This window comes from Sinohyriopsis cumingii, chromosome 10, assembly GCF_028554795.1.
Source record: "Sinohyriopsis cumingii isolate HCF-2022 chromosome 10, ASM2855479v2, whole genome shotgun sequence".
NCBI lineage: Eukaryota > Metazoa > Mollusca > Bivalvia > Unionida > Unionidae > Sinohyriopsis > Sinohyriopsis cumingii.
In genome coordinates this window covers 24005046-24030690 of record NC_142970.1, presented here as the reverse complement: position 1 = coordinate 24030690, position 25645 = coordinate 24005046, and the positions used below count along the sequence as shown (strand labels likewise).

General features: G+C 33.7%; 1 protein-coding gene across 1 annotated transcript in view; it reads right to left on the bottom strand.

Annotated features, from left to right (window-relative positions):
* The window catches only part of LOC149789728 (protein CNPPD1-like), a 30611-nt gene that overhangs the window by 3758 nt on the left and 1208 nt on the right, over positions 1 to 25645 (bottom strand). Inside the window, exons 2-7 of the mRNA XM_089971748.1 lie at positions 20609 to 20696; positions 18762 to 18843; positions 17104 to 17224; positions 11286 to 11414; positions 6988 to 7049; positions 1210 to 1327 (exon numbers count right to left, since the gene is read on the bottom strand). Coding sequence (XP_089827874.1) covers positions 1210 to 1327; positions 6988 to 7049; positions 11286 to 11414; positions 17104 to 17224; positions 18762 to 18843; positions 20609 to 20696 — 600 coding nt within the window. The remainder of the gene's footprint in view (positions 1 to 1209; positions 1328 to 6987; positions 7050 to 11285; positions 11415 to 17103; positions 17225 to 18761; positions 18844 to 20608; positions 20697 to 25645) is intronic.

Sequence of the window (25645 nt, the reverse complement as noted above, 5' to 3'; positions counted from 1 at the left end):
AGCAGTAACAGCTTGATTATGCAGATGTTTTCCATAAAAAATTAATTGCAGTTGAAGGTATCTGAGGTACTCTTGTAAAGTTACTCAGATTCCCGGACCCCGGACCAACTCCACTGACTCTAATATGACATGAAACCCAGATCTGCATCAACATAAAAGATCGTCAAGATTCTGTTACAACAATCATATTTTTGGAAGGTTTGTTATTTTAGGAGTCATTTCTGAAAGACTCGTGGTCATTCAGGGGTAGAGATAACAAGATTTTCAAGAAATCAGTTTGGCACTAATTTCATTAAGGAACAAGTCGACATCATACATTTTTTTGCTGACATTCTCATGTTAATGTAACTTTCCAGTCAGTGGGAGTAGCTACAAGATATTCAAGATGCCTGCTGCCATACTGGATGTCGGATTTGGACCAATTTAGCATCATAATCAGTGTTTTTGTGAAAAGCCCATGTTAATATGCCCATGCATTCAGGAGGACAGCAGTAAAAAAAAAACCATTTCAATATATTGGCTCAGCATCATTTTCGTTTAGGACTGATTAGATTTCATCAAAATTCATCTTTTAAAATCACTGGGTGTGTCAATATGACTTTTCCTTCTGAAGGAGTAACAATAACAAGATTTTCAAGCTGACTGCCATAAACCCATACTGCACATCAGATTAGCACGATTTTTATTTAGGACCAATAAAACACCATAAGAAATATTTTAGTAAAAACTCTACCAACCATTCAAAGTAGTTACAAAAGCAATATTTTCAAAATAGCCACTTAGGTGACTATACTGGATGTACAAGTGGCACCATTTTTGTTTACGATCAAGGAAATCATGTGATGAAAGTTGGTGTAAAATTTTCTGTCAGTCCTCTACATAGGTTTGGAGCCACAAACTTGTGCAAACAGATGGGCAGAGGAGAGACAACAAACAGACCAGTAGAACTAAAAATAGAATAAGGATATAATTTTGTAGCAGATATTTTTCATGGATGCAAACATTAGTTATTCTGTCCGAAACAGATTATCTTAAATTTAATGACTGCTGTTGTATATAAATTATGATGAAAAATGAAAAAGTTTGACAGGATTTGTCTGTGTGATCTCATTCAGAGATCCCGTGAATGCTAAAATGTCTCCACTGCTACCCCCCACAAAACAACTGGCCGTATTTTGGCCAAATCAATATTATGTCACAATATATTACCTGTGTTAAATCAAACCCAATGTCCAGGCACACATTAGACCAATTAATGTCCTGTGAAAGAACCCACAGATCAGTGTATGAAAACCAGCCCCTTTTTATCCCTTGTTGGAGTGCAATCCTGAAATTGATCACAAGGTATGATGATGATAAAAACAAGGAATCTCATTAAATAAAGACTTGCAGTGTTAATTCAAATATAAAATCTTTCCTAAAAATGTGCAAAGACTTCATGTATTTTTGATACTCATTCCAAGAAACAAGTAAAAACTTCACAAGCAATTAATTCCCAGAAACATGGAAGGACTTCATGTGCATTTTGATACCCATTCCAAGAAACATGGAAGGACTACACATGCATTACAATACTCATTCCTAGAAAGACTGAAGGACTTCATGGAAGGACTTCACATGCATTTTGATACCCATTCCTAGAAACATGGAAGGAATTCATGTTCACCATCAATAGTAGTAACTTTGTTGAGTATTCATGTTGTTTATAAATCAATTCCACCCAAGGTAGTGACTATAATGGGGTATTCATGTTGATTACAATAGCATCCCACCAAAAGTAGTGACTGTGTTGGGTATTTATGTTGTTACAGCTCCATCCCACCAAAATTATTATATCCCATCACTTGGGACAAGAAATCTTTTAAGCAGGCAAGTAGATTTACAGTAAAAAATTATCATTTGTAACAGGATAATTACCAGTAGACATGTTTTCTTCTGTAATGTACTGATTTTTTTAAAATGAAACATGATATAGTTTTAAGCAATTAAATTTTCTCATCAGAATATATAAACAAGGACAGTTTACTTTAGATATTTATGTATGGAAGGTGATCATTTGCACACTCAATTAAACTTTAAATACAATTATGAAAGGCTATTTTAAATTTTCATGATGTTCCATATTTGATCTTTACTAACTGTAAATGTTTTCATGCACATTTATGGAATCTACTTTGCCTGTTTATAGGAATGAATATCAAAATGAATGTTAAGTCCTTGCATGAAGTCCCATCATAGTTGATACTTTTGATGGGATGGAGCTGTAATCAGCATGAATACCTATCACAGTCACTACTTTTGGTGGGATGGGTTTGTAATTAACATCAATATCATCACAATCACTACTTTTGGTGGGATGTGGTTGTAATTAACATGAATACCAATCACAATCACTACTTTTGGTGAGATGGGTTTGTAATTAACATCAATATCATCACAATCACTACTTTTGGTGGAATGTGGTTGTAATTAACATGAATACCATCACAATCACTACTTTTGGTGGGATGTGGTTGTAATTAACATGAATATCATCACAATCACTACTTTTGGTGGGACTGGTTTGTAATTAACATGAATATCATCACAATCACTACTTTTGGTGGGACTGGTTTGTAATTAACATCAATATCATCACAATCACTATTTTTGGTGGGATGTGGTTGTAATTAACATGAATATCATCACAATCACTACTTTTGCTGGGACTGGTTTGTAATTAACATCAATATCATCACAATCACTACTTTTGGTGGGACTGGTTTGTAATTAACATCATCACAATCACTACTTTTGGTGAGATGGGTTTGTAATTAACATCAATATCATCACAATCACTACTTTTGGTGGAATGTGGTTGTAATTAACATGAATACCATCACAATCACTACTTTTGGTGGGACTGGTTTGTAATTAACATCAATATCATCACAATCACTACTTTTGGTGGGACTGGTTTGTAATTAACATCAATATCATCACAATCACTACTTTTGGTGGGACTGGTTTGTAATTAACATCAATATCATCACAATCACTACTTTTGGTGGAATGTGGTTGTAATTAACATGAATACCATCACAATCACTACTTTTGGTGGGATGTGGTTGTAATTAACATGAATATCATCACAATCACTACTTTTGGTGGGACTGGTTTGTAATTAACATGAATATCATCACAATCACTACTTTTGGTGGGACTGGTTTGTAATTAACATCAATATCATCACAATCACTACTTTTGGTGGGACTGGTTTGTAATTAACATCAATATCATCACAATCACTATTTTTGGTGGGATGTGGTTGTAATTAACATGAATATCATCACAATCACTACTTTTGCTGGGACTGGTTTGTAATTAACATCAATATCATCACAATCACTACTTTTGGTGGGACTGGTTTGTAATTAACATCATCACAATCACTACTTTTGGTGGGATGTGGTTGTAATTAACATGAATATCATCACAATCACTACTTTTGCTGGGACTGGTTTGTAATTAACATCAATATCATCACAATCACTACTTTTGGTGGGACTGGTTTGTAATTAACATCAATATCATCACAATCACTACTTTTGGTGGGACTGGTTTGTAATTAACATCAATATCATCACAATCACTACTTATGGTGGGACTGGTTTGTAATTAACATCAATATCATCACAATCACTACTTTTGGTGGGACTGGTTTGTAATTAACATCATCACAATCACTACTTATGGCTTTATTTTGTTATAAATCAGATACAAAATTTGTTTTAAAGTATTTAAGTGCTAGAACTTTTTACTTAAAAAATTCTCAACCTTTCACTAGAAATTAAATGGTCAGTCCCTTAGTATATTCAAGTTCTTTTAACCAAATTTTTTGTGTGGTACTTGGTTTTGATTTTATTATAAGAAATGGCATGTTCACAATGAACAGTTCACATGGTATCACATCACATGTGCCCTTCTTGGTCATTATTGTTGTAATTTGGCCATATGACATCAAATATAAGCACAGTAGAAATTAATTTTAATTGAAAAGAGTACATTGACTACAGTTGTGAACTTACAAACAGGTAAAATAATTATTCAGCTGCTACTTAAACAAGCAATTTAATTTTTGTTTAGTTTCTAAACTAACCAGAAAAATCAAAAACATTTCCAAACTAGTATGCACTGGTTCTGATCATTACAAACAACAGATGTTATAAATGAGTAACTTCAATTTCAGAACATGTTTAGGAGGGTTACCAGTAATTCAAATTAAATGTTAATCTTTTGGAATCTGTCAAATTTTGGTAATGTTTTGTAACAAAAATTAAACTGTTTAGTTCTAGCAGCAACTGATCAACTACTTGTACCAATCTGTGATTACAAAAATGTAATCTTAGTGCGCCTATCAGTTAGAATTAATACAGATTCTGCTGTGCATATGGTAAATCACATGGCTAAAATACACTGTGTAATGACCAAGAAAGATAAACAAATCTTATTTAACTTAGCCACATTTGGAAATGTGTCCATGTATCTCTTTATTGATGATAATTCTACATTCTATTAATTAGCACTTGTTTAATGAACAATCAGCTATTAAAAAGTTCCTGTGAATGTTTCAGAGTCTGTTCTCATTGGCATGATTGATATCAGAGCCTACCATGGATTTAGTACATTTTGCTGGGGGGTAACAACACTGTAACTACTTGCTAGGGGTAACAACACTGTAACTACTTGCTAGGTGTGTGGGAACATTTAAATAGCTGGAACTGCATTAATAACCTCCAACAGTAATTCTCAAAAATCACAAGGTGAAGTAATTACTGCAATTCCTTACAAAAAACAATTTTTATGTTTTTGGGGTGGCTTAGTTGTCAACTTCATCTGGTAGCATGACCCCTAAATCAGTATGAATGTGCATTATAGTCACAAGGATGGGCATTCAGTCACTGTGATGTATATTTTTTTTTATTACAAATTCATCCCACCAGATATGTACTCTTGGTGGGATGGAGTTTTAATCAACAATAATACACATCACTCACATACCCTTGTTGTGATGTTTTAATACCCAAAAGTCACCTACTTTTGACCAACATAAACACCCATTAGAGTACCTAATGTTGGTGGGCTGGAGCTGTAATCAACATAAACTTCATCAAATTCTAACTGACATGTATTGTGCTTTTCACTTTTTGGTGTGTTAACAGTATCTTTCCTAGTGATAACTTGTCCCACAATTTACTGGTTTTGTCTGTAGCTGTATCTCTTACATTTATTGCAAGATACAACTGTTTGATCCTAACTGTCTTGAGCCAAGGAAACTCCTGCTGCCAAGAATTTTGAACCTCAAGTGTAGTTTTAGCCCATTTTGTCAACTTTACATTCAACTTTTCACCATTTGACCCTAGCTTTATAAGCAAATGATCTAACCAGATGCATTCCTGGGAAAATTCATCACAATCATGCATAATGGTTTCAAACTCCAGCAAATAGTTAAAAAAAACAAACGATTCAATGTACCCTTATCTTCCAGCCAATGACATTAACATCAAATGATATTGCCTTAACCAGTAATGCCTGCTTTCTTTTGTTGTAACCATACAAGCTGCAGCTAGTTATCGTATTAACTGATAAATTTCAGCATACACTATGTAATGTAAAACACATCTGTACTCGCAAGTAATTACAAATGGCCCTTGCGTAAACATCATTCACACAAAACAGAAAGTACTGTCCTTTCAAGTTACAGCCAAAATTTACTTGTCCATGGACATGTAACCTGGCACACACTGGACAATGGATTTCAGCACCCTGACCCTAATTTTTCCAAAGAGACTAATTTTTCATTTTCTTTAAATCTGTGGATTGGTAACAGATCCTAGTTTTCCCAAAGAAGATTAACTGTTTGTGTCTTTCAGTTCATGAGTTGTATAATAATTCCTTAAAACATTAACCCCTAGCGACGACATAACGGGGCAGGAGGTAGTAGCCTACTGCTGAGCTCTGTAGCTTCATGGTCATGCATGATACACTAAAGTGGGTGGTATTATAGAAAGGTAGACAGATGTAGCTCTACAATGATAACACATAATCTGGAATATGTAGTTGCACTACAAAATACAGATAAAAAACTCATTTTTTGGACCCGACTTTTTTAAACCCAAAATTCGCCTATGGTCGGAATCCGATTTTGTGTCCAGATTTTAGACTTTTTGGTCTCAGATGTAAAGCAAACCGGTATGAACTGCAAACAGACAGATGAGCCTTTGCAAAAAGTAGGATAAGATGGGCATTTGGAATAAAGAGTGGTCTCCATACAAAAATAATGGCTCTGTTTAGCAAAAAAAAAAAAAAAAAATGTTTACCTTCTGCTCAAATAGCCAATTAAAAATGATGTTTCTAACACAACTAGGCAGTATGTCAGTGAAAGATGACTGGGGATATGGTGTTTTCGAGTCTATTCAGAAACAGCTTTCAAAATGTGTTTCCTACTCGATTTTCAGGCAAAAATGACAAAAAGCTTCAGGGGTTAATGTGTTAAAGCATGAAAAATTATAACTCGTGAAATACTGACTCACTATTTATTGTTTCTTTAAACTGATAGATTTTGTAACATCTAGTGTTACCAAAGAAGACCCATTGTTCATTATGTTTTTCAATTCTTCGGTTGGGTAACAGTTCCTGTAATTTGCAGAAGAGACAAATTGTTTCTTGTGTTTTGAAAATCATGGGTTGGGTAACAGATGCTATTGTTTCAAAGACTAATTTTACACTGCATGTTTTAATTTGTGAACTGGGTAATATGGAGTATTATTCCCAACTCATTGTTCATTGTGTCTTTAAATTCCTGGTTTGCTTAAAACTTGCAAAGTGATATCATGAATTCAGAGCACAACAGGAAGGAAAATACCAGATTGTGTTAATGAAAGAAGACCCTTCAGTCATATTTCCAGCCATGGTTTTGGCTTGTGGGAAAACGAGAAGTTAATTTACCTTTTTTCAACAAGATGTAACATCTCTTCAAACTCTTGCTGGTGTACAAACAACTGCCAGTCCTAAAATTGGAATTATGAAACATTTGTGACTAAGAGGAGTAAATTTAATCAAACAATACATAATTATCTTTAATAATCTAGCTAAATGATATTAAACAGCATTTTATGTCGTGAACTATGTGTTATGTCTGCAGAAAATGTTATAAATCAATTAAAATAATATGCAAAATTTGAAGCTGCTTTTTTGTCAATTACAGTTAACAAGTGAGAGATAAAAGTGCTAACTCTTTACTTGATTTACAGGTAAAATAAAATTATGACCTTAAAATTTCCCACAAAATGTACTTTGGCATTTCCAAGTTGTATTGTACCCACAAATGAAAGTGTTTTGATTTACTGCCACCATAAAGTCCAGTTTTTCATTGAGTGGCCGTGTTCAAGTTACAGAGAAAGCGTTAACTACACACATTAAAATCATGCTTTGATCACCAAAACAAAAAATTAAAAATTAAATCATTTATCCCCATGTCTGGGATCTAACATTTCAATCATAAATAATGTGAAATTTTATGCCAATCTCAGGTTCCCAACCCTGTTTGACTTTGACAGGAAAGTACATTTATAAACCAAATTCATGATACAAATCATAAAAAGAAAGCAAAACATGAATTTTTTGTCAGGTTTCCAAATTTTACCAATCTGTTTAACCTCATATTGTTGTCTTGGAATCTTATGAAATATTGGCAGCAGCTTAAAAGATAACCATCATTGACTGTATTTCTTGCATGCTAACCTAGTTGTGATATCCTGCTGTCATACAAAGAACCTGGTTCTTGCCAACTGGCAGATAAAAAGTATTTTATATATTTTGTCTTGCTACAGTTACATCGTGTGAACAATGTTTTCTGCATGTGATTTTGCTTAGTTAACATGGAAAATAGCATAAACAGTTATAAATTAATTTAAATTTACTTCGCATTTCTCTTGAAATTCATGTGACAATGATTACAGTGTCACAAATGATTGTGTTTATGTCCAGCAAATGATTTTATAACTTTCAATTTTCCAGATTATATTCACGCTAGACAACCAATACTTGTGTATGTCCACTGTTGCATGCTCTTTGACCTCTGATACTACATCAAGTAACAGTATTCAAGATTAACACTTACTACAAAGATGATTTCTTAACATAAGTCAAGTTTAATACTTTAAGATACTGCATTAATGACGATTTCTTTGTAACAGAATACAAGTTTAAGAAACACTTTTTGATAATGCATCACTGATGATTTCTTTGTAACAGAATACAAGTTTAACACTTTTTGATACTGCATTAATGAGGATTTCTTAACAAAATTCAAGTTTAAGAAACACATTCTGATAATGCATTACTGATGATTTCTTTGTAACTGTATACAAGTTTAACAATTTTTGATACTGCATCAAAGATTTCAAAAGCAGTAATCACATTTAAGTAACACTTTTTGATACTGCATCAAATATTTCAAAAGCAGTAATCACATTTAATACTTTCTGATACTGAATCAGAGCTTTCAAAAGCAGTAATCACATTTATGTAATACTTTTTGATACTGCATCAGAGCTTTCAAAAGCAGTAATCACATTTAAGTAACATTTTGACACTGCATCAAATATTTCAAAGCAGTACTCACATTTAAGTAATACTTTTTGATACTGCATCAAAGATTTCAAAAGCAGTAATCACATTTAAGTAATACTTTTTGATACTGCATCAAAGATTTCAAAAGCAGTAATCACATTTAAGTAACACTTTTAGATATTGCATCAAAGATTTCAAAGCAGTAATAAGATTTAAGTAATACTTTTTGATACTTCATCAAAGATTTCAAAGAAATAATCACATTTAAGTAATACTTTCTGAAACTTCATTATGGATGATTTCATAACAATTTTTCTTCAGAAACAAAAGATGAAAGCTGTCACACACAATCAATACCAGTAAAAATATCCTGCTATGGACATACTGGAAAACTGCATGTATGTATATATGCATAGCTGCCAACCTTCCAGGCTCGCAATTAGTGAAAATAGGGATAAAAATTAGTGAATTTGGACATGAATTAGTGAAAAATACTATGACAATAATTCCATTCATTCTGACCATCAATACTACACTATATCAAGATCACAATATAAGACTAAAACACTACATGTATGCAAAAATATATCTGCATTTCTATTTAATATGGTATTCATAAACTTCACGTGTTCTTGTGGTTATTTATCAAGACATGATACTGTGGCAGACTTGAACTTCCTCAACTGCTTGATCGTAAATTTGTTTTCTAAACAGTTCAGACTGCTTGCCTGCTGGTTATCTTGGGGACTAAAATTGCTGACAAATTTTCTGCAGCTAAGGTGGCCCTAAAGTCTGTCTTATTTTTCCTCACTAGAGAAAATACTCTTTCGCTGCCACTGTTGCTGTCAGGAATGCACAGGAGCTGCAGCACCTTTGATTCTTCCATAGGAAAATTTGGAAGCGATCTTCGAGTCCTAGAACATTTGTCGGAACAAATGTTTAGCATAGTCTCCAGCTGATAAAGGTAGATTGTGTTCAACAAGAAAACTCACAAATAATGCTTCAACACTGGTAGCTTGCAGGTCTTCTGCCAATGGCTTAAAATATTCCAGAGCTGAAATCTGCGAATTCTTAATTTTCCCCAAGTTCTACATGTCTTTTGCAACTGATGTGCTTCCTCACATTGTCTCTGCCACCATGCCCAATACTAAAATTTGTGGCACACTGTGTGTAAAAAGCATGATGTATATCAATGTTTAATGGCAGAATGCATGGCCAAGTTTTGATATATTCCAAATTAAACTTCACTTTTTGAGCAATACATTTCTTTTTCCTTGGTGATGAAGGCATTTTCAAGATCTTACATGCAATACCGAATGGTAACTCAAATCAGTGTTGGTGACGCATGTAAGAAGCAAAGTTCCGGTTAGGCCCCAGTTTCTCTCAAAAGCATTTGTAAAACTACTCTTATACAAACTGATTAAAAAGGCTAAAATGTTTGCTACCAGGCCAACTGTACCAATCAACAGTAGTTCTACTAATATCATGACCAGTACTACCGGACCATTTGGGCAACTGCCAATATCATGACTAGCGCTTAATGGGAAATCTTTTTTTAATTATTAAAGATTTAAAATAATTGAGAATTGGAGAATTCGTGAATTTTTGGCTTGTGGTGTGAATCCATGAATCACTGAAAAAGTTGTGAAATTCACGCCAAATTTGTGAGGGTTGGCAGCTATGTATATGTATCCCAATGTTCCCAGTTAATGGAGTGAAAATTGTAAGTGAACATAACTTTTTGGAAAATTTGTGAATGACCATTAATTATCATTAAAAATAAAAGAGAATGGATAAAATGATCCACCTAACTTTAATTGTATCAGAGATTATGTAATGTCATAGTGTGAGCAGCACAAGACACAAAAATTTAAATTCCTCAAATTAAGAATATTAACGCAATAAAATTGAACAACAATGATATATAAATCTTTTGTCAATTTAAATCTGTCAGGCTGATGTTTATTCATTCAATTCATCTAATTTGTTTCTAGATTCTCCCATGCATCGTGCAAGATTATGTCAATAAATATGACAGACATGCCTTCAGGTTATGAGGTGTGCACAAGAAACTAAGTTGTCCAATTTAAACAATAAAAATGATAATAATTCAAAACCCAAGTATATAACCTGGACATCACTTTTCTGTTTTATACCTACTGCCATATCTAATAGAACACACACAGTTCAGTCAAGTATAACCTCAACACTAATGCATACTCAGTTCAATATATGACAAAAAGAAACATCAAACCAAACAAAACCAGTGATACCCAGGCCCCAACAGTGATAAATTACTCCCAAATTGTAAGATTTATTTTACTCGGCATACATGAAAATAGACAGCTATTTTACCTGACACCTCACTTCTGCATCCCTATCATCCATAGCACTGTCTTAAATGATACATGAGTATGTTGACCAAACTCCCACAACTCCAATGTTTATTGATCACCTGTTTTATCTGCATTTGTGATGAATCTCATTCACTGTATATGAATTAAACACACTGTCTGGTATAACACATGACAGATTGGTGGCTGAGCTCCAAGGACTTCATGAAAATCAATAAAAATACTAATAAACACGGCTGAAATAAGTAGAGTATAAATGTACAAATTAAAAATGACACGTTAATGTGTATACTCAGGTTATCTGACAAATGTGCTTACAACTGCTTTTAAGAAGTCTCGCTCAAGTTTGTTGATTTCCTCAGTTTCCAAGTCACCTGCTGCAGCCCATTCATCATTAAACACTTCCTCATCAATTCCTTCATCGTACATAAACTTCGAAGCCATCATCTGTAATAGAGTTATATCACAACTTTGTGTAATCAGACATGTGGCATACAATTTTAACATCATTGAAAACTGGAATGGAAATCCAATTTTGACCTGCAGTATATTTTTGCTCATAGGTCATGTCAAACAAGCAATCTGTACAGACCCAGATCTGTCATAGGTCATGTCAAACAAGCAATCTGTACAGACCCAGATCTGTCATAGGTCATGTCAAACAATCTGTACAGACCAATCTCACAATGCACTGGATTATCCAGGCCTATGAGCAATCAGCAGAACAAACATCACACTCTGATCTGCGAGTACATCATGCGATAGCAGATCAGGGTCTATGTTGTTTGCAGTTGGACTCAATTTATACACAAGTATATAGTATATGGTGTTATCCTAACGAGGGTGATGTGGGGAATATGGTTATGAAATTCGATTTGTAACAAAAATATTCTGTGTAACAATTATTACAGTTACTTGCCTGCAGTGACTTCCAGTTTTCTTGGCTAGTCAGCCTATGAAAGTTCTGTCCTTTTTGTTTGCTATGCCAGGACATTATTGTCTTCTTGGCTACTTGGGTAAGGGAATTATTGTTCTATTTGTTAATAAGGCAAGGACATTTTTGTCTTCTTGGCTACATGGGCTATGGAATTGTTGTTCTAATTGCTAATTGCACATGGACATTCTTATGCCCTTGGTTACTTGGACTATATAATTGTTGTGCTCTTGGCTAGTTGGGCTAGGGAATTTTTCTCTTGGCTAGTTGGGTTTAGGAATTGTACTCTTGTCTTTGTTGGGCATAGGTATTACTGTCATCTAGGCTATTTGGACATGAGAATTTCTGTCCTCTTGGCTAGCTGGACAAGGAAATTGATGTCTTCTTGGCTAATTGGGGAATGGTATTGTTATCCAATCAAGTAGCTTGGCTAGGGTATAACTGTCCATTGTAATTTATCAGATAACAAATTCTGAGGAAGTCACACTTACCATTTTGGCAAAAGAAGTTTTCAGTCACAATAACTTTTTTTCTTTCAAATACAAATGAAAATGGTGATGTTCCAACATCTGTTAAGGCCACCAGTGGCCATCTTGAAAATCTTGTTATCACTATTTCTCCTGAATGAATGATCATATTGGCACCATTATATTTACTTTTTCTGCCAAGAAAATAACTTTTTAGGGACTAAAATAAGTTTTTTTTCTATATACTTACACAATAATACATTGAGATTAATGCTATGTGTATTTAATCTTTATTGTGTGATTGATGCTTGTCATAAATGAATGTATAAGTTAGGGCCAGCATGACTAATGTCTTGTTTTGTTTAAACAACATATGACATATCTAATTATTTGTAGGTAAACGTGCTTATCTGGATTTGAGTTCAGGGCATTGGTTTTACCCTTGGGAATACCTAATCTACATGTTTTGCCATGTCTTTTCTTAAGATTCAAGCAAAATGACCCTATCTTGCTGACAACTTAGAATGTCCTAGAAACGAACATTTGACCCTCACCTAGATCATCCTATTGTATATTATGTTTTAATATTAAGGTTGTTTATATTAGACTTGATCATCCCTATTTTAACATCTGAAGTGTAATCACATTTTAGCTGTGTGCATATGTAATTTGAGATGATTTATTTATTTAAATCATTCAGTGGAATTACAAAGTACTAATTTATACTTTAGGACTCCATCACTATTTTGGAAGTATTGTGAATTCATTGGCATTCCTACATCAAAACTGTTAGCACTATTCCATGCAAATGGTACACCAGCAATTATGATAATAGTTTATAGGACTGTTTGGGATTTAATGCACAAGACTGTTAAGTTCTTTTAAATTTTCACTTTGTATTCTTGAAAAATAAAACTAGTTGACTAATTTTACAGTAAACTTGTTGCTTTTTGTTCTTTTCTGTTACCTAGATTAAGACAATAGAATCATATCATAGGTTTGTAAACCATTGGGCAGGTAATTATGATGCTACATATTAGTTTATCTTTGGCTTGTAAACCACAGGACAGATATTTATGATGGAACAGGTTAGTTTATCACTGGCTTGTAAACCACTGGGCAGGTAATTATGATGGCACATATTACATTATCATAGACTTGTAAACCACAGGCCAGATATTTATGATGGAACAGGTTAGTTTATCATTGGCTTGTAAACCATTGGGCAGGTAATTATGATGGCACATATTACATTATCATAGACTTGTAAACCACAAGACAGGTAATTATGATGGTACAGATTACACCGTCATAGACTTGTAGACCACAGGCCAGATATTTATGATGAAACAGGTTAGTTATTATTGGCCTGTAAACCATTGGGCAGGTAATTATGATGAACAGGTTAGTTTATCACTGGCTCATAAACCACTGGGCAGGTAATGCTGATGGTACAGATTAGTTTATTATTGGCTTGTAAACCAGTGGGCAGGTAATTATGATGGCACATATTACATTGCCATAGACTTGTAAACCATAAGACAGGTAATTATGATTGTACAGATTACACTGTCATCGACTTGTAAACCATAGGACAGGTAAGTATGATGGTACAGATTACACTGTCATCGACTTGTAAACCACAGGACCCATAACTATGATGCTACAGATTAATTTATCATAGGCTTGTAAACCTTAGGACAGATAATTATGATGGAACAGGTTAGTTTATCATTGGCTTGTAACCAGTGGGCAGGTAATTATGATGGCACATATTACATTGTCATAGACTTGTAAACCATAAGACAGGTAATAACAATGGTACAGATTACACTGTTGTAGACTTGTAAACCATAAGACAGGTAATTATGATGGCATGGATTACATTGTCATAGACTTGTAAACCATGGGACAAGTAAATATGATGCTACATATTAGTTTATCATTGGCTTGTAAACCATTGGGCAGATAATTATGATGGCACATATTACATTGTCATAGACTTGTAAACCATAAGACAGGTAATAATGATGGTACAGATTACACTGTTGTAGACTTGTAAACCATAAGACAGGTAATTATGATGGTACAGATTACATTGTCACAGACTTGTAAACCATGGGACAAGTAAGCATGATGGTACATATTAGTTTATCATTGGCTTGTAAACCATTGGGCAGATAATTATGATGGAACAGGTTAGTTTATCATTGGCTTGTATAACATTGGGCAGGTAATTATGATGGAACAGGTTAGTTTATCACTGGCTTGTAAATCATTGGGAAGGTAATTATGATGGCACATATTAGTTTCTCATAGGTTTGTAAACCATAAGACAGGTAATTATGATGGTACAGATTACACTGTCATAGACTTGTAAACCAAAAGACAGGTAATTATGATGGTACAGATTACAGTGTCTTAGACTTGTAAACCATAGGACAAGTAAGTACGATGGTACAGATCAGATTATAATTGGCTTTTAAACCATTGGGCAGGTAATTATGCTGGTACAGAGTAATTTATCAAAGACATGTAAATCATTGGGCAAGTCATTACGGTGGTAAAGAGTTATTTATCACAGACTTGTAACAATAGGGTAGGCCCTTACAACTGTAGAGATTAGTTTATTATGTGAAGTTTAAGTGCTGAAGATTCATTTATGATAATGACAGCGTAAGACTGTAAAAGAAACAGACTGAGTACACTTCTCCAGGTGTGGAAAACTTTGAAGGATCACTCAGGCTGGTGAACAGGCACAAAAAGAAGTTACTTGCAAAAGTATTGATTCATTTCATTTCCATCTTGGCATATGGAGGACTCTACCATTTTCATTGCTAAATCAATCTTAATGATGTGTGAGGACCAAACCAAGCCTAATGACATGAGAGGACCAAACCAAGCCTAATAAAATATAAGGACCAAAAACAAGCCTAATGACATGCATGGACCAAAACAAAGGGTAATGATATGTGAGGACCAAAACAAGCAAGCCTAAAGACATGTGGAGACTGAATATCCAATAAGAAAGTAACATACAGTGTGACCATGCTATAACACGACAGTCAGTGTCCATCAAACCTGAATGAGTTATGTACTAGTTACAATCAACCAGGTCAGTTCTGCTGAAGAAAATGATGTATGCATCAAAACATGGTTGGGGGTGGTGGGAATAAAATGGGCACAAAAATACATATTTCATTGGCAGTTAACATCAACACACATTAAATGATAAATACATATATAGTGAAAACATAGAAACTGCATACATAAAATTTAACTTTATTCAACGGACAATGCATTGGTACATGATGTAATGGCACAAACAGTGTCAATACTCTCTACTCACCTACCAATCTAGCCACATTCAATTAATCAATAAAACACATAATTCCATCAAAAACATGCACAGATATTTAAAATATTCAATAATATTGTTACAACTTATTTTGTGTCTGAACTCAATGGAAAAAAAAAATAATAGCAACATAAGGAAAGGCGAAGTACATTTATGGTTCAGTACATCCCAACATCAATAAACGGTGTCTGTACAAATTTCATAATGCTAAAATGATCTCATCTGCAAATGCTAATATATTATTGTTTGATTTTCTTTTACTCCAAATTTAATCCTGTCCAGGTTTTCAAGCTTCTTTTCTATGGCAAAAACCTTAAGGTTCCATGTTATCCATAAGACTTATGTTTCCATTATTCCAAGAATAATGTTCAATCACCAATGGGGACATTTTTATAGGGAAATGGATGATATTACTGTCAGGTCAACTGAGTGTGTCTTACACCACCACCAAGCTACACACACGTGTTGGTGGCTTTTTGATGTTTTATAAATTGTTGCCCAATAATTTGAACAAGTTTTTATCTCTGTCACTGACTTTGATGGTTAGCAATGTACTTAAATTAACTGTTCATAAATCCAGGTTAGAATCTTTTATCAACCATGCTCAGCTGTGTATGCATGATAAAGAACAAACGTGTCGGCTATTTGCTTGAGCAACAATTGTACACAAAGAAGTCTTATTATTCGTGGATCAGTATTAATAAAAATTGCATGTCTAACAGCAATAAATTAATATCAAAGTTGTCAAAGGCCCAGATATCAGATCAGACATTTAACAGCTTTTTTTTTGGCACAAAACCTCAAGAAATTGGCAAAGTTATAAATTTCTGGAGCCATGCCACAATTGTGTCATATCTGAATTCATAAGGAATCTCTTCCACAAAATGATGATAAACATTTTACATATTATTTTTCATACTTTAAAAATTTATTTAGTGTACTACACAAATAAATATAGATCTAAGTTTAGGAGCTAAGCCATGATCATCTTATAACTGAATTCATATGTGATCTCTTTCCCTAAATGACAAACTTTTTATACATTATTTCTTGTACTATGAAAATATTTTTTTCCATATATGAATAAATACATGTATATGAAATTTCAAGAGCCAAGCCTTAATTGTGTTATAATCAAATTTGTGTTGGAACAGAGCATGTTATAGCAGGGTCACACTGTATTTGAAAAATTAAAGTGTTTATAAATAAACAAATACACACACACACACAAACATACAGTGTTCTCCTTCGACTTCTGGCAATTTTAAAACTTGAACTGAACCTAAAGATGATTAAGATGCAGGAAAGGGTTGATTTTTTTGGGGGTCTAAATGAGGTGAATACTAACTTGAGAATCTGATAAGGTAATAGTCTTACCATGGAAATGAGGAATAGTTCAGATGATGATATCTTCTGTGCGTAGTCCTTGTTCCCTTTCTTAAGTCGATTGGCATAAATCATTCCCATCATGATAGAGCAGGGGGACATGCACGCATGTCTGTAACAATCAGCAAGTTATAGGAATTATAGGAATGAAAATGATGGTGTAAAATAGAGAACTTCAAATTAATATGCTGGTAAGAAGAGCACCCATGTTACATAGAGACCATTTTGAATTCTTTTATAAGGTAAATAATCTCAGTCAGACAATAATTCATCTGAATAATTGATAATAACTGATTTGGTTAACTGATGCTAATTGACCTGGTTAAAGTCTTACTTTATAACATTTATTTTTTGTCCTGTAACGTTTACAAGAAATGCCAGAATCCTAAAACGTTCCAGATTGTCTGAATTTGGGTCCCTCTAAAAACAAATTAAAATGGTAATGACACTATCTCAGTATTACAAACACAGTCCAGGTCAGCTTGGGTCCCTCTATACTTCTGTTAAATAGTACTGACACAGAGTCAGTTTGGGAATCTCTATTTGTTTCATGAATTGCACTGACATTGACATACAATGCATCTGATCTCAAGTTTTGTCATTTATTGGCATCAACAACTGCAGTACCTCTAGAAAAAAATGTAATTATAATTTGACTTAATTAATTTTAATTAAAATTTAATTATAAATTATTCTTCAACGATCAAGTGCAAAAACAGTCACAATAAGCACCCTTAAAAGGAATTCTGACTCAGTCTGAAACAAAAACTCTACTTTTAAGAGTAAAATTTCAAACGTGAAAAGCTTTAAATTTAATGCATAAATATAGGTTACATTTATTAAATGCAAATGGAATGTTTATTAAAATATAATGAATAAAAGCCATCTTGTACGGGACTGAAGTATTTTAAAAGTATTCAATAAACTATTTTTATTTATATTCATTCATTCTGTTCTTTGTACTTAAGGTAAGTGAAATCTGCATCTGTGTGTGACTGCCAGAATGGTGTCAAGTGATCGGAAAACTGGCACATCAAGCTTGCAACTCACGTTTATTAACTCCTTGAATTATATGATAATAAAACAAAAGAAATCCTCATCAAAATTAATGAAAATAGCCAAATGTTAAAATACTTCTCCCATGATCTCAAGATCACTGTAAGATCACACCCATGATCTCAAGATCACCATATGATCACTTCCACAATCTCAAGATCATTATAAGATCACACCTATGATCTCAAGATCATTATAAGATCACTCCCATTATCTCAAGATCATTTTAGAATAACTCCCATGATCTCAAGATCATTATAAGATCACTCCCATGATCTCAAGATCATTATAAGATCACTCCCATGATCTCAAGATCATTATAAGATCACAGCCATGATCTCAAGATCACCATAAGATCATTCCCACAATCTCAATATCATTATAAGATCACTCCCATGATCTCAAAATTACTAAAAGATCACTCTCATGTTCTCAAGATCATTATAATATGGTACATTCTTTAAACTGATTTAACTGGATTAAAATTCTCTGACATGCAAGAAAACATTTTGGAAGAACACTGTTGCTTCCTTTCTTTGTGTTGTAGACACTTTGGGTTAGAAAAACAAATGCTGTTATTGAAAATCAATTACCGTGAAGATGATGCAGCAAAATACATGTCCAGCTTTCCCAGTTCCTTTGGAGACACATCCTGAAACACCTCAACTGCAACATCTGAAAGACAAGAAAAAGTATGGTGGTAATTAAATTCTTCTGGCCCAAAAAAAACCCATGTCAGTATGACTTATCATTCAGTACAAATAGATATAACAAGATTTTCAAGATCGTTGCCATGGCAGCCATACTGAATGACAGATTGGCATCATCTTCATTAAAAAGCAACTCGAAACCATTAGAAGACTTCTGGTAAAACACAGCTTGTTGATGTTCCATTCAGGAATAGCAACAAGATCTTCAAGCTGGCTGCTATGGATGCCAGATTGGCACAGTGTTCATGAAGAATCAACAAGGTTTCCAAATATAGTGTCTTCCACAATCTCTCTGAAAATTCTTCATGATCCTGTGAAAGAAGGTAACAGTGTACAGTATAAAACAATATAAAAAGAACAGGCTTGAGCAACATTGACTGATTATCATGAATCATGAATTTAAGTGAAAATCCCATGCTGATCTGACCATTCAATCAGGAGGAACAAAATGATTTTCAAGATGGCCAATGTAGCCGAAATATTGAGGTCTGAGCAGCACCAGTTTCATTTTGGGCCATCTAGACATGACGTGAAGTATTCTGGTTAAATATGCTGCTATGACTTTCCATTCAGGATTAGTAGCGATAACAAGATTTTTAAGAATATCACCAACAAAAAGCACATAACATGCAATAAGAGATTTACAATGGAGTTATTTGGTCACTGTTTTTAAGGTCCACAGAGGGTCAATTTAATGATCAAATGCTTGCCGCTGGAAACAAATATAAAATTCTACTATAATTTTTAACATGGTTATTTAATATTATTTTCGACTGCCCAACTGGGCTTACACAATAGAAAATGTGGTTACCTGGCATTGTTTGTTGGTCCTCATTGGCAATTAATATATCAGGAGGTTCAGAAGTAATGTTAACAAATTTGTTCTAACAAATGGAAGAGATAACACCAGGGATGGTTGATGGAAAACTTAAGCTCTTTTAGTCTATGACCAGAAGAACACTGTTGAATAACTTAATTATAACATATCAGTTGATAACCTATTTCCAACAGAATATCAAAGGGTTTAATTGGGAACTTTGGATGGGGGTGGCGATGGGAAGTAATTAGAGGGCATTTCAGGATAAGAAGAGGGCACAAATAAATCTATGGGATATTAATCCTGTATTTAAAAATATGTAATAATTAGGGGATGTCAGACTTGTATCTAGGGATAAGATGGCACAGGTAATTAAGCGACATCAAACTTGTATTTGAGGACAAGGTAGAGGCACAAGTAATACAACATAAGTCTTTGAGACTTTGAAGCTGATAATGATTGTTTTACTAAAACAAATCTGAATTGACTATCTGTGCATCAGTTTTGCTGGTAACAAATATATCTGCAGCAGGGAAACACGAGGGCCTGAAAATAGCGGTGGTTCGATGTCCAGGGCCTGCAGTTTTCCTACTCAGATGCAAGAAATAAACAAAGTTTGCTAGACCTCCCAATTTTTCGCCCAAAGGTATTCCTCTGCAGTCTCACAATTGTTTCTTAAACAAATTGTAAAAAGTCATCAAATATATATGCAAAATTACTTACAAGCAATCTTAATCAAATCGACTAACAATATTGCTGTGTACATGATAGTCAGTCGAAAAACATAGAGAAGCATGCAAGATATTGCTATCATGCCCTTCAACACAAGCATCAAAGTCTCAAGTCTAACCTCATTTAAATAGGCTTCACCTTATCAATATTAAAGTGAGGAGTTAAGTGTTACTTAAGTCACCTGTGAGAGGATAGGATGGCCTGTCTGTTGTCGGTGGCTTTCCAAAATATAGTGTCTTCCGCAATCTCTCTGAAAATTCTTCATGATCCTGTGAAAGAAAGTAACAGTGTCCTCTATAAAACAATATAAAAAGAACAGGCTTGAGCAACATTGACTGATTATCCTTGCAAACAGGTCATACTGATTTCAAACATTATAACTGTACATATATCTCTCTATTGCATGTGGTTATCATATTGACTAGTACTGTATATATTCTACATGTAACTTGGGTTTAACTGTCAACAATATAGATCCTGATTTGCCACTGCATAATCCTGACACATCAAGGTCTACACTGCGTGTTCTACTGATTACTCTTAGCAAACTCCACAGTTCCAGATGTGCTGGTGCATTACATAATGGCAGATCTGGGTCAAACAAAAGAAACACCTTCATGTCTCAGTGTTTAGAAGCCCAAGTGAGATTATTTCTGACCTGCCAACCCTGACAAGACTGCCTCAATAAGACAGTTGATTTTTTCCCCATAAGACTGACCAGTTTTCAGTAAGGTGTAACAAGATATCAATAACTGCTATTGTAAAGCTGGAAAACAATTAAAAGTTTGATGCAAAGACAATAAACATTATGTTCATCTGAAAAGTTCCTATGCAGTTCAATGGCTTGTTGCTATCTCTTGACTTGACATAATTCTTGGAAATTCTGACAACAGCAATCATATCTCCTGCCGTGAGACATACTCAAATTGGCATGTGATGTCCAATAAACGTAACTGTGTCCTTTCCAGCTTTTATTCACAAGAATCTGAATACTACTTTTAATTCGTCTGTGTTGATTATTAACACCTTTCTAGAAACTTATTTTCCGTTTTGTCTTAAACATGCATCGCTTTCTGGACACCATTTTAAAAAATTCTATAAGCAACAGGTTGATCATGCAAATGCTTCACTTGAACAAATAGGTGCAGTTTAAAATGTCTGGGGTGCTGCTGTACAGTTAGTCTGGTTCCCTGACAAATTTCTCATGTTCTAAGATGAAACACAGATCTTAATAAAACATGGATGAACCATTTATCTGGATTTTTTGGCAACAATCATTTTTTCTGTAGTCTTACGGCAAAATCATATGAGTTGGCAGGTCTGTTATTTCTCTAAAACAATGGTTTAAAACTTGAATGCAAAACAGATGCCTGGATAAGGGTCACATGATCATGTCTACATATGAAAAATCATGTAGCCCCCGTATGTCCTTGATAAGAACCAATCATTTTACTCTGAGAATAAAAGTTGTTTACTTTACAAGTTGAGGGTCATGTATCCAACACAGCCTCTATCTCAACCTTATTATTCCCATAATACAAATAAATTTAAAATGATTTGTTCACATGGCTGTTACTAATTCTGAATTAAGGTCAGGAACCAGGTCAGCCTTATGTTTACAAAAATGAGCAGTCAAGGTCAAACTATTTTCTGGAAAAAGTATGAGTTCCTAGTAAACAGAACTACATTATTTTGACATATAATGAAATTAAAAAATAACCAGATTTTAAAGCTTACAAATGATTAAATCAAATATAAATTAAATCAAATATACATAACAATTTGGTATATATATATATATATATATATATATATATATATATATATATATATATATATATATATATAAGGAAAATAAATACTTTATAAAAGCAAAGTCTAAATACATGTATTAAGTTATTGAAGACTTCGCCTAAAAATGCAAGTATGTAAGTCAGAAATATATGGGATTATACTAAGTCTTGAAAATAAAGAAGCACTGTAAGGTCAAGGTTGTTTCCGACTTCACTCATTTTTGTGAAAATATGAAGAAAAAAAAGCAGAGGAGCAAATACTATTATCCAATGCCTAACATTTCTGCAATTATGCAGGCAAATAATAAAACCATACATTTACAATCCTATCAATGGATTCTTTTAAAAGAGCTTTAAAGTGAGAGGTTACAATCAGAAACCCCCCCTTTTCTAAAAATATATTAATGCATTCACTCACTGATTGTCATTTGTTTGGTAAGATGCATTTGGTTCCTTCATATACTGTATTGACTTTTGCATTACAGATTCTTTCCTCATGCAATTCTGATGGGACAAACATAATAAGCATCCTGTCTGCTACTCAACATGTGTTAGCCATGTGACTCTTGGCTGATAATTGCATCAGTAACACTGTATAGAATGGTGTACAACATTATCAAGTTTTACACTGAGTATGTGTGTAAGTGCGACTTGGATTTTTAACATAGTTTTAAGAATTTTGCAGTCATATCGCTATGATGTCTGCAGTGTGGCAGTTTAAAGTGATGTCCCACCCAGTCACATTATCCTGACACCAGGCCGACCAATCCTAGCACTAACCTCTTAATGCTGAGTGCCAAGCAAGGCAGTTGTTAGTACCATTTTTATAAGTCTTTGGTATGACTCGGCCAGGGATTGAACCCATGATCTGTCATTACTGATATTCTGAGGTGTTAATATAATTTGTGAATATGTACATGATACATAATTTTATGATAAATTTCATGACTAAATCCGCATCCTGCATAATATTTCTTCTTGTAAGAAAATATTGTAACAAAAGATAAAATAACCTGATTGGGGAAAATCATTTTTGTATTATTATAAAAATGTTTATTTACAAATTAAAATGAAATTAGATTTGTTGTATAATCGCTATTTTAGTACTTAATTTGCACTGTTAATGTATAGATCCTCAATCTTAGTATTCACCATTTTTTTAAATTTTAAAACTGGCTTGCATCCTTCATAACTTAACTAAATTTTCATTAATCAGACCTACTGGACATAATGTTACAGGTTTTATTTTCATTGAATTTAATTGCTACCAATATCAAACAATTTATAAATAATAAATTGTTTAAAATAAGGTTAGTATCAAGATTCTCTAAAAGGTTTCTGAAAATTACTGTTAAAATAATATTGCTCAAAATGGGTGACATACTATATGATCATCGTCTTGATGAAGGCTTGTTAAAACGAGTAAAAAGGAATATATCATTGTCATTTGCCATCCTTACTTTGCTAAAATAACAATGTTTCCAAAGCAATGAGAGATATCACTATGAAAATAACGTATATTTGCAAAAAGGAGAAAGTGCTTAAGTGTGTCAAAACCTAGGAGACCAGGCTACAAAAGCTTGTTCATTCAGCGTAATGCAACACTTCCAAATCCACTACCTTAACATACACAGCGGCCCAGTCAACAGTAGACCAACAAGTGGATCTGCTTTTTTTCTTTTCTTACATTACTGTTAGTGGTACCAGTAATGTCAGCAAAATAAAAAAAGATTACTTGATGGTTGACGTTGATGCCTTTCAGTCTAGTCCTACATATTATTTGGCCGTGTGTATCGTCTACTGTCAGACATTAGTGTTGGTTTAAAAGAGGCAGTGAAAAGCTTTTCTGACTTTAATTGCTTATACATAATACTTATGTGCTACTGTATTAACAAAAACAGTTTTAAATGTATTTGTTAACAATTGATTTCCTATGTCAGTTCCTAAAACAATACATTCCCGACAGATGAAAATGGAACATTACTTGTCTACATAAAAAAAGAATTAAAATAGCCTTTTTCATCATTGCAAGTATGCTGGGGGTTGTGGGTACTAACAGCTGCCTTGCTTGGCTCTCAGCATTAAGAGGTTAGTGTTAGGACTGGTCAGCCTGGTATCAGGATAATGTGACTGGGTGGGACATATACTACGTGTCTGCGGCATGATGCACCTGTACTAGACATCACTTTAAACTGCCACACTGCAGACATCATAGTGATATGACTGCAAAATTCTTAAAGCTATGTTAAAAATCCAAGTCACACACACTCAATGTAAAACTTGATAATGTTGTACACCATTCCAAACAGTGTTACTGATGCAATTATCAGCTGGGAGTCACAAACATCTTACCATAATTTCATTTATTTTACCCTTATTTAGTCATTTTATCTTAGCTTGTAGCATATGATCCGTGGGGCTAAATTGATTGATTAAAAAGAAATGTGAAATCTGCATTATCCTTTTAAATTGTCTGTATTTTAATCAGGCTAAGCATTCTGCTTTTTCTACATTTAATTTTGAGATACCGTGGAAAGGGAGACTGACCTCCATGCCATCTATTTTTGTCCACTCAACATGTACATCTGACTGATATTTAACACCATTTTGGGGCTCAAAATCACTCACTGGTATCTCCATTAGCACTTTCTCAGTTCCAATTAAGTAATTCATAACTTAAAAAATTATTATCGTCATCACTACCATCAGCCAGTACTTGCAGAATGAAATCATAATAAACCACTCCAGGAATTGGACATTTTGAATTTTCTAGGTCACCCATATTTAAACATGCATCTGTAAAACTTCCTTCAAAGATGATTCAAACTATGCCATAACAATGCTTATTCGTGGGCACCATGTGTCAATCATATTTAGTTTAACAAACATTCATGTCATGCTTGAAGAACCCAGATATATAAACAGTTGCATACCAGTAAAACAAATATTGCCACAAGAACGGTTAAATAAAAATTGTATACTTTGCCAATTACGTTTTCGTATCTGATACTTTCAACAAATTTGTGATAGTTCTCGCATATCAATTTTCTCCAAGTTCGTAAATATGTAAAATTTTGCATGATTCATGCAATTTTGCACACCAGAACAGAATCTCTGTTTAAGTATTTTACATGTCAATTAATGACTTCTACGCGAAGTTTCTGTCACTTTGCTAATACTTCCTGTTTGTCATGCAGGGAATAAGCTACATTAATTTCTGATTGGTATTTATTGCTTAACCTAGACTGGAACAAGCAGTAACCACCAATGAGAATTCAATGTAACATATTTCACTGTGTTACACATTGATAGTGTAGCTCTCAAATCAACCAAAGCAGACATGATACAATTCATCGTAGAAACTTCACGTAAAATTGGCTATTAAATGACAAGTGAAGTACTTTATGTATTTCATTATACATGTG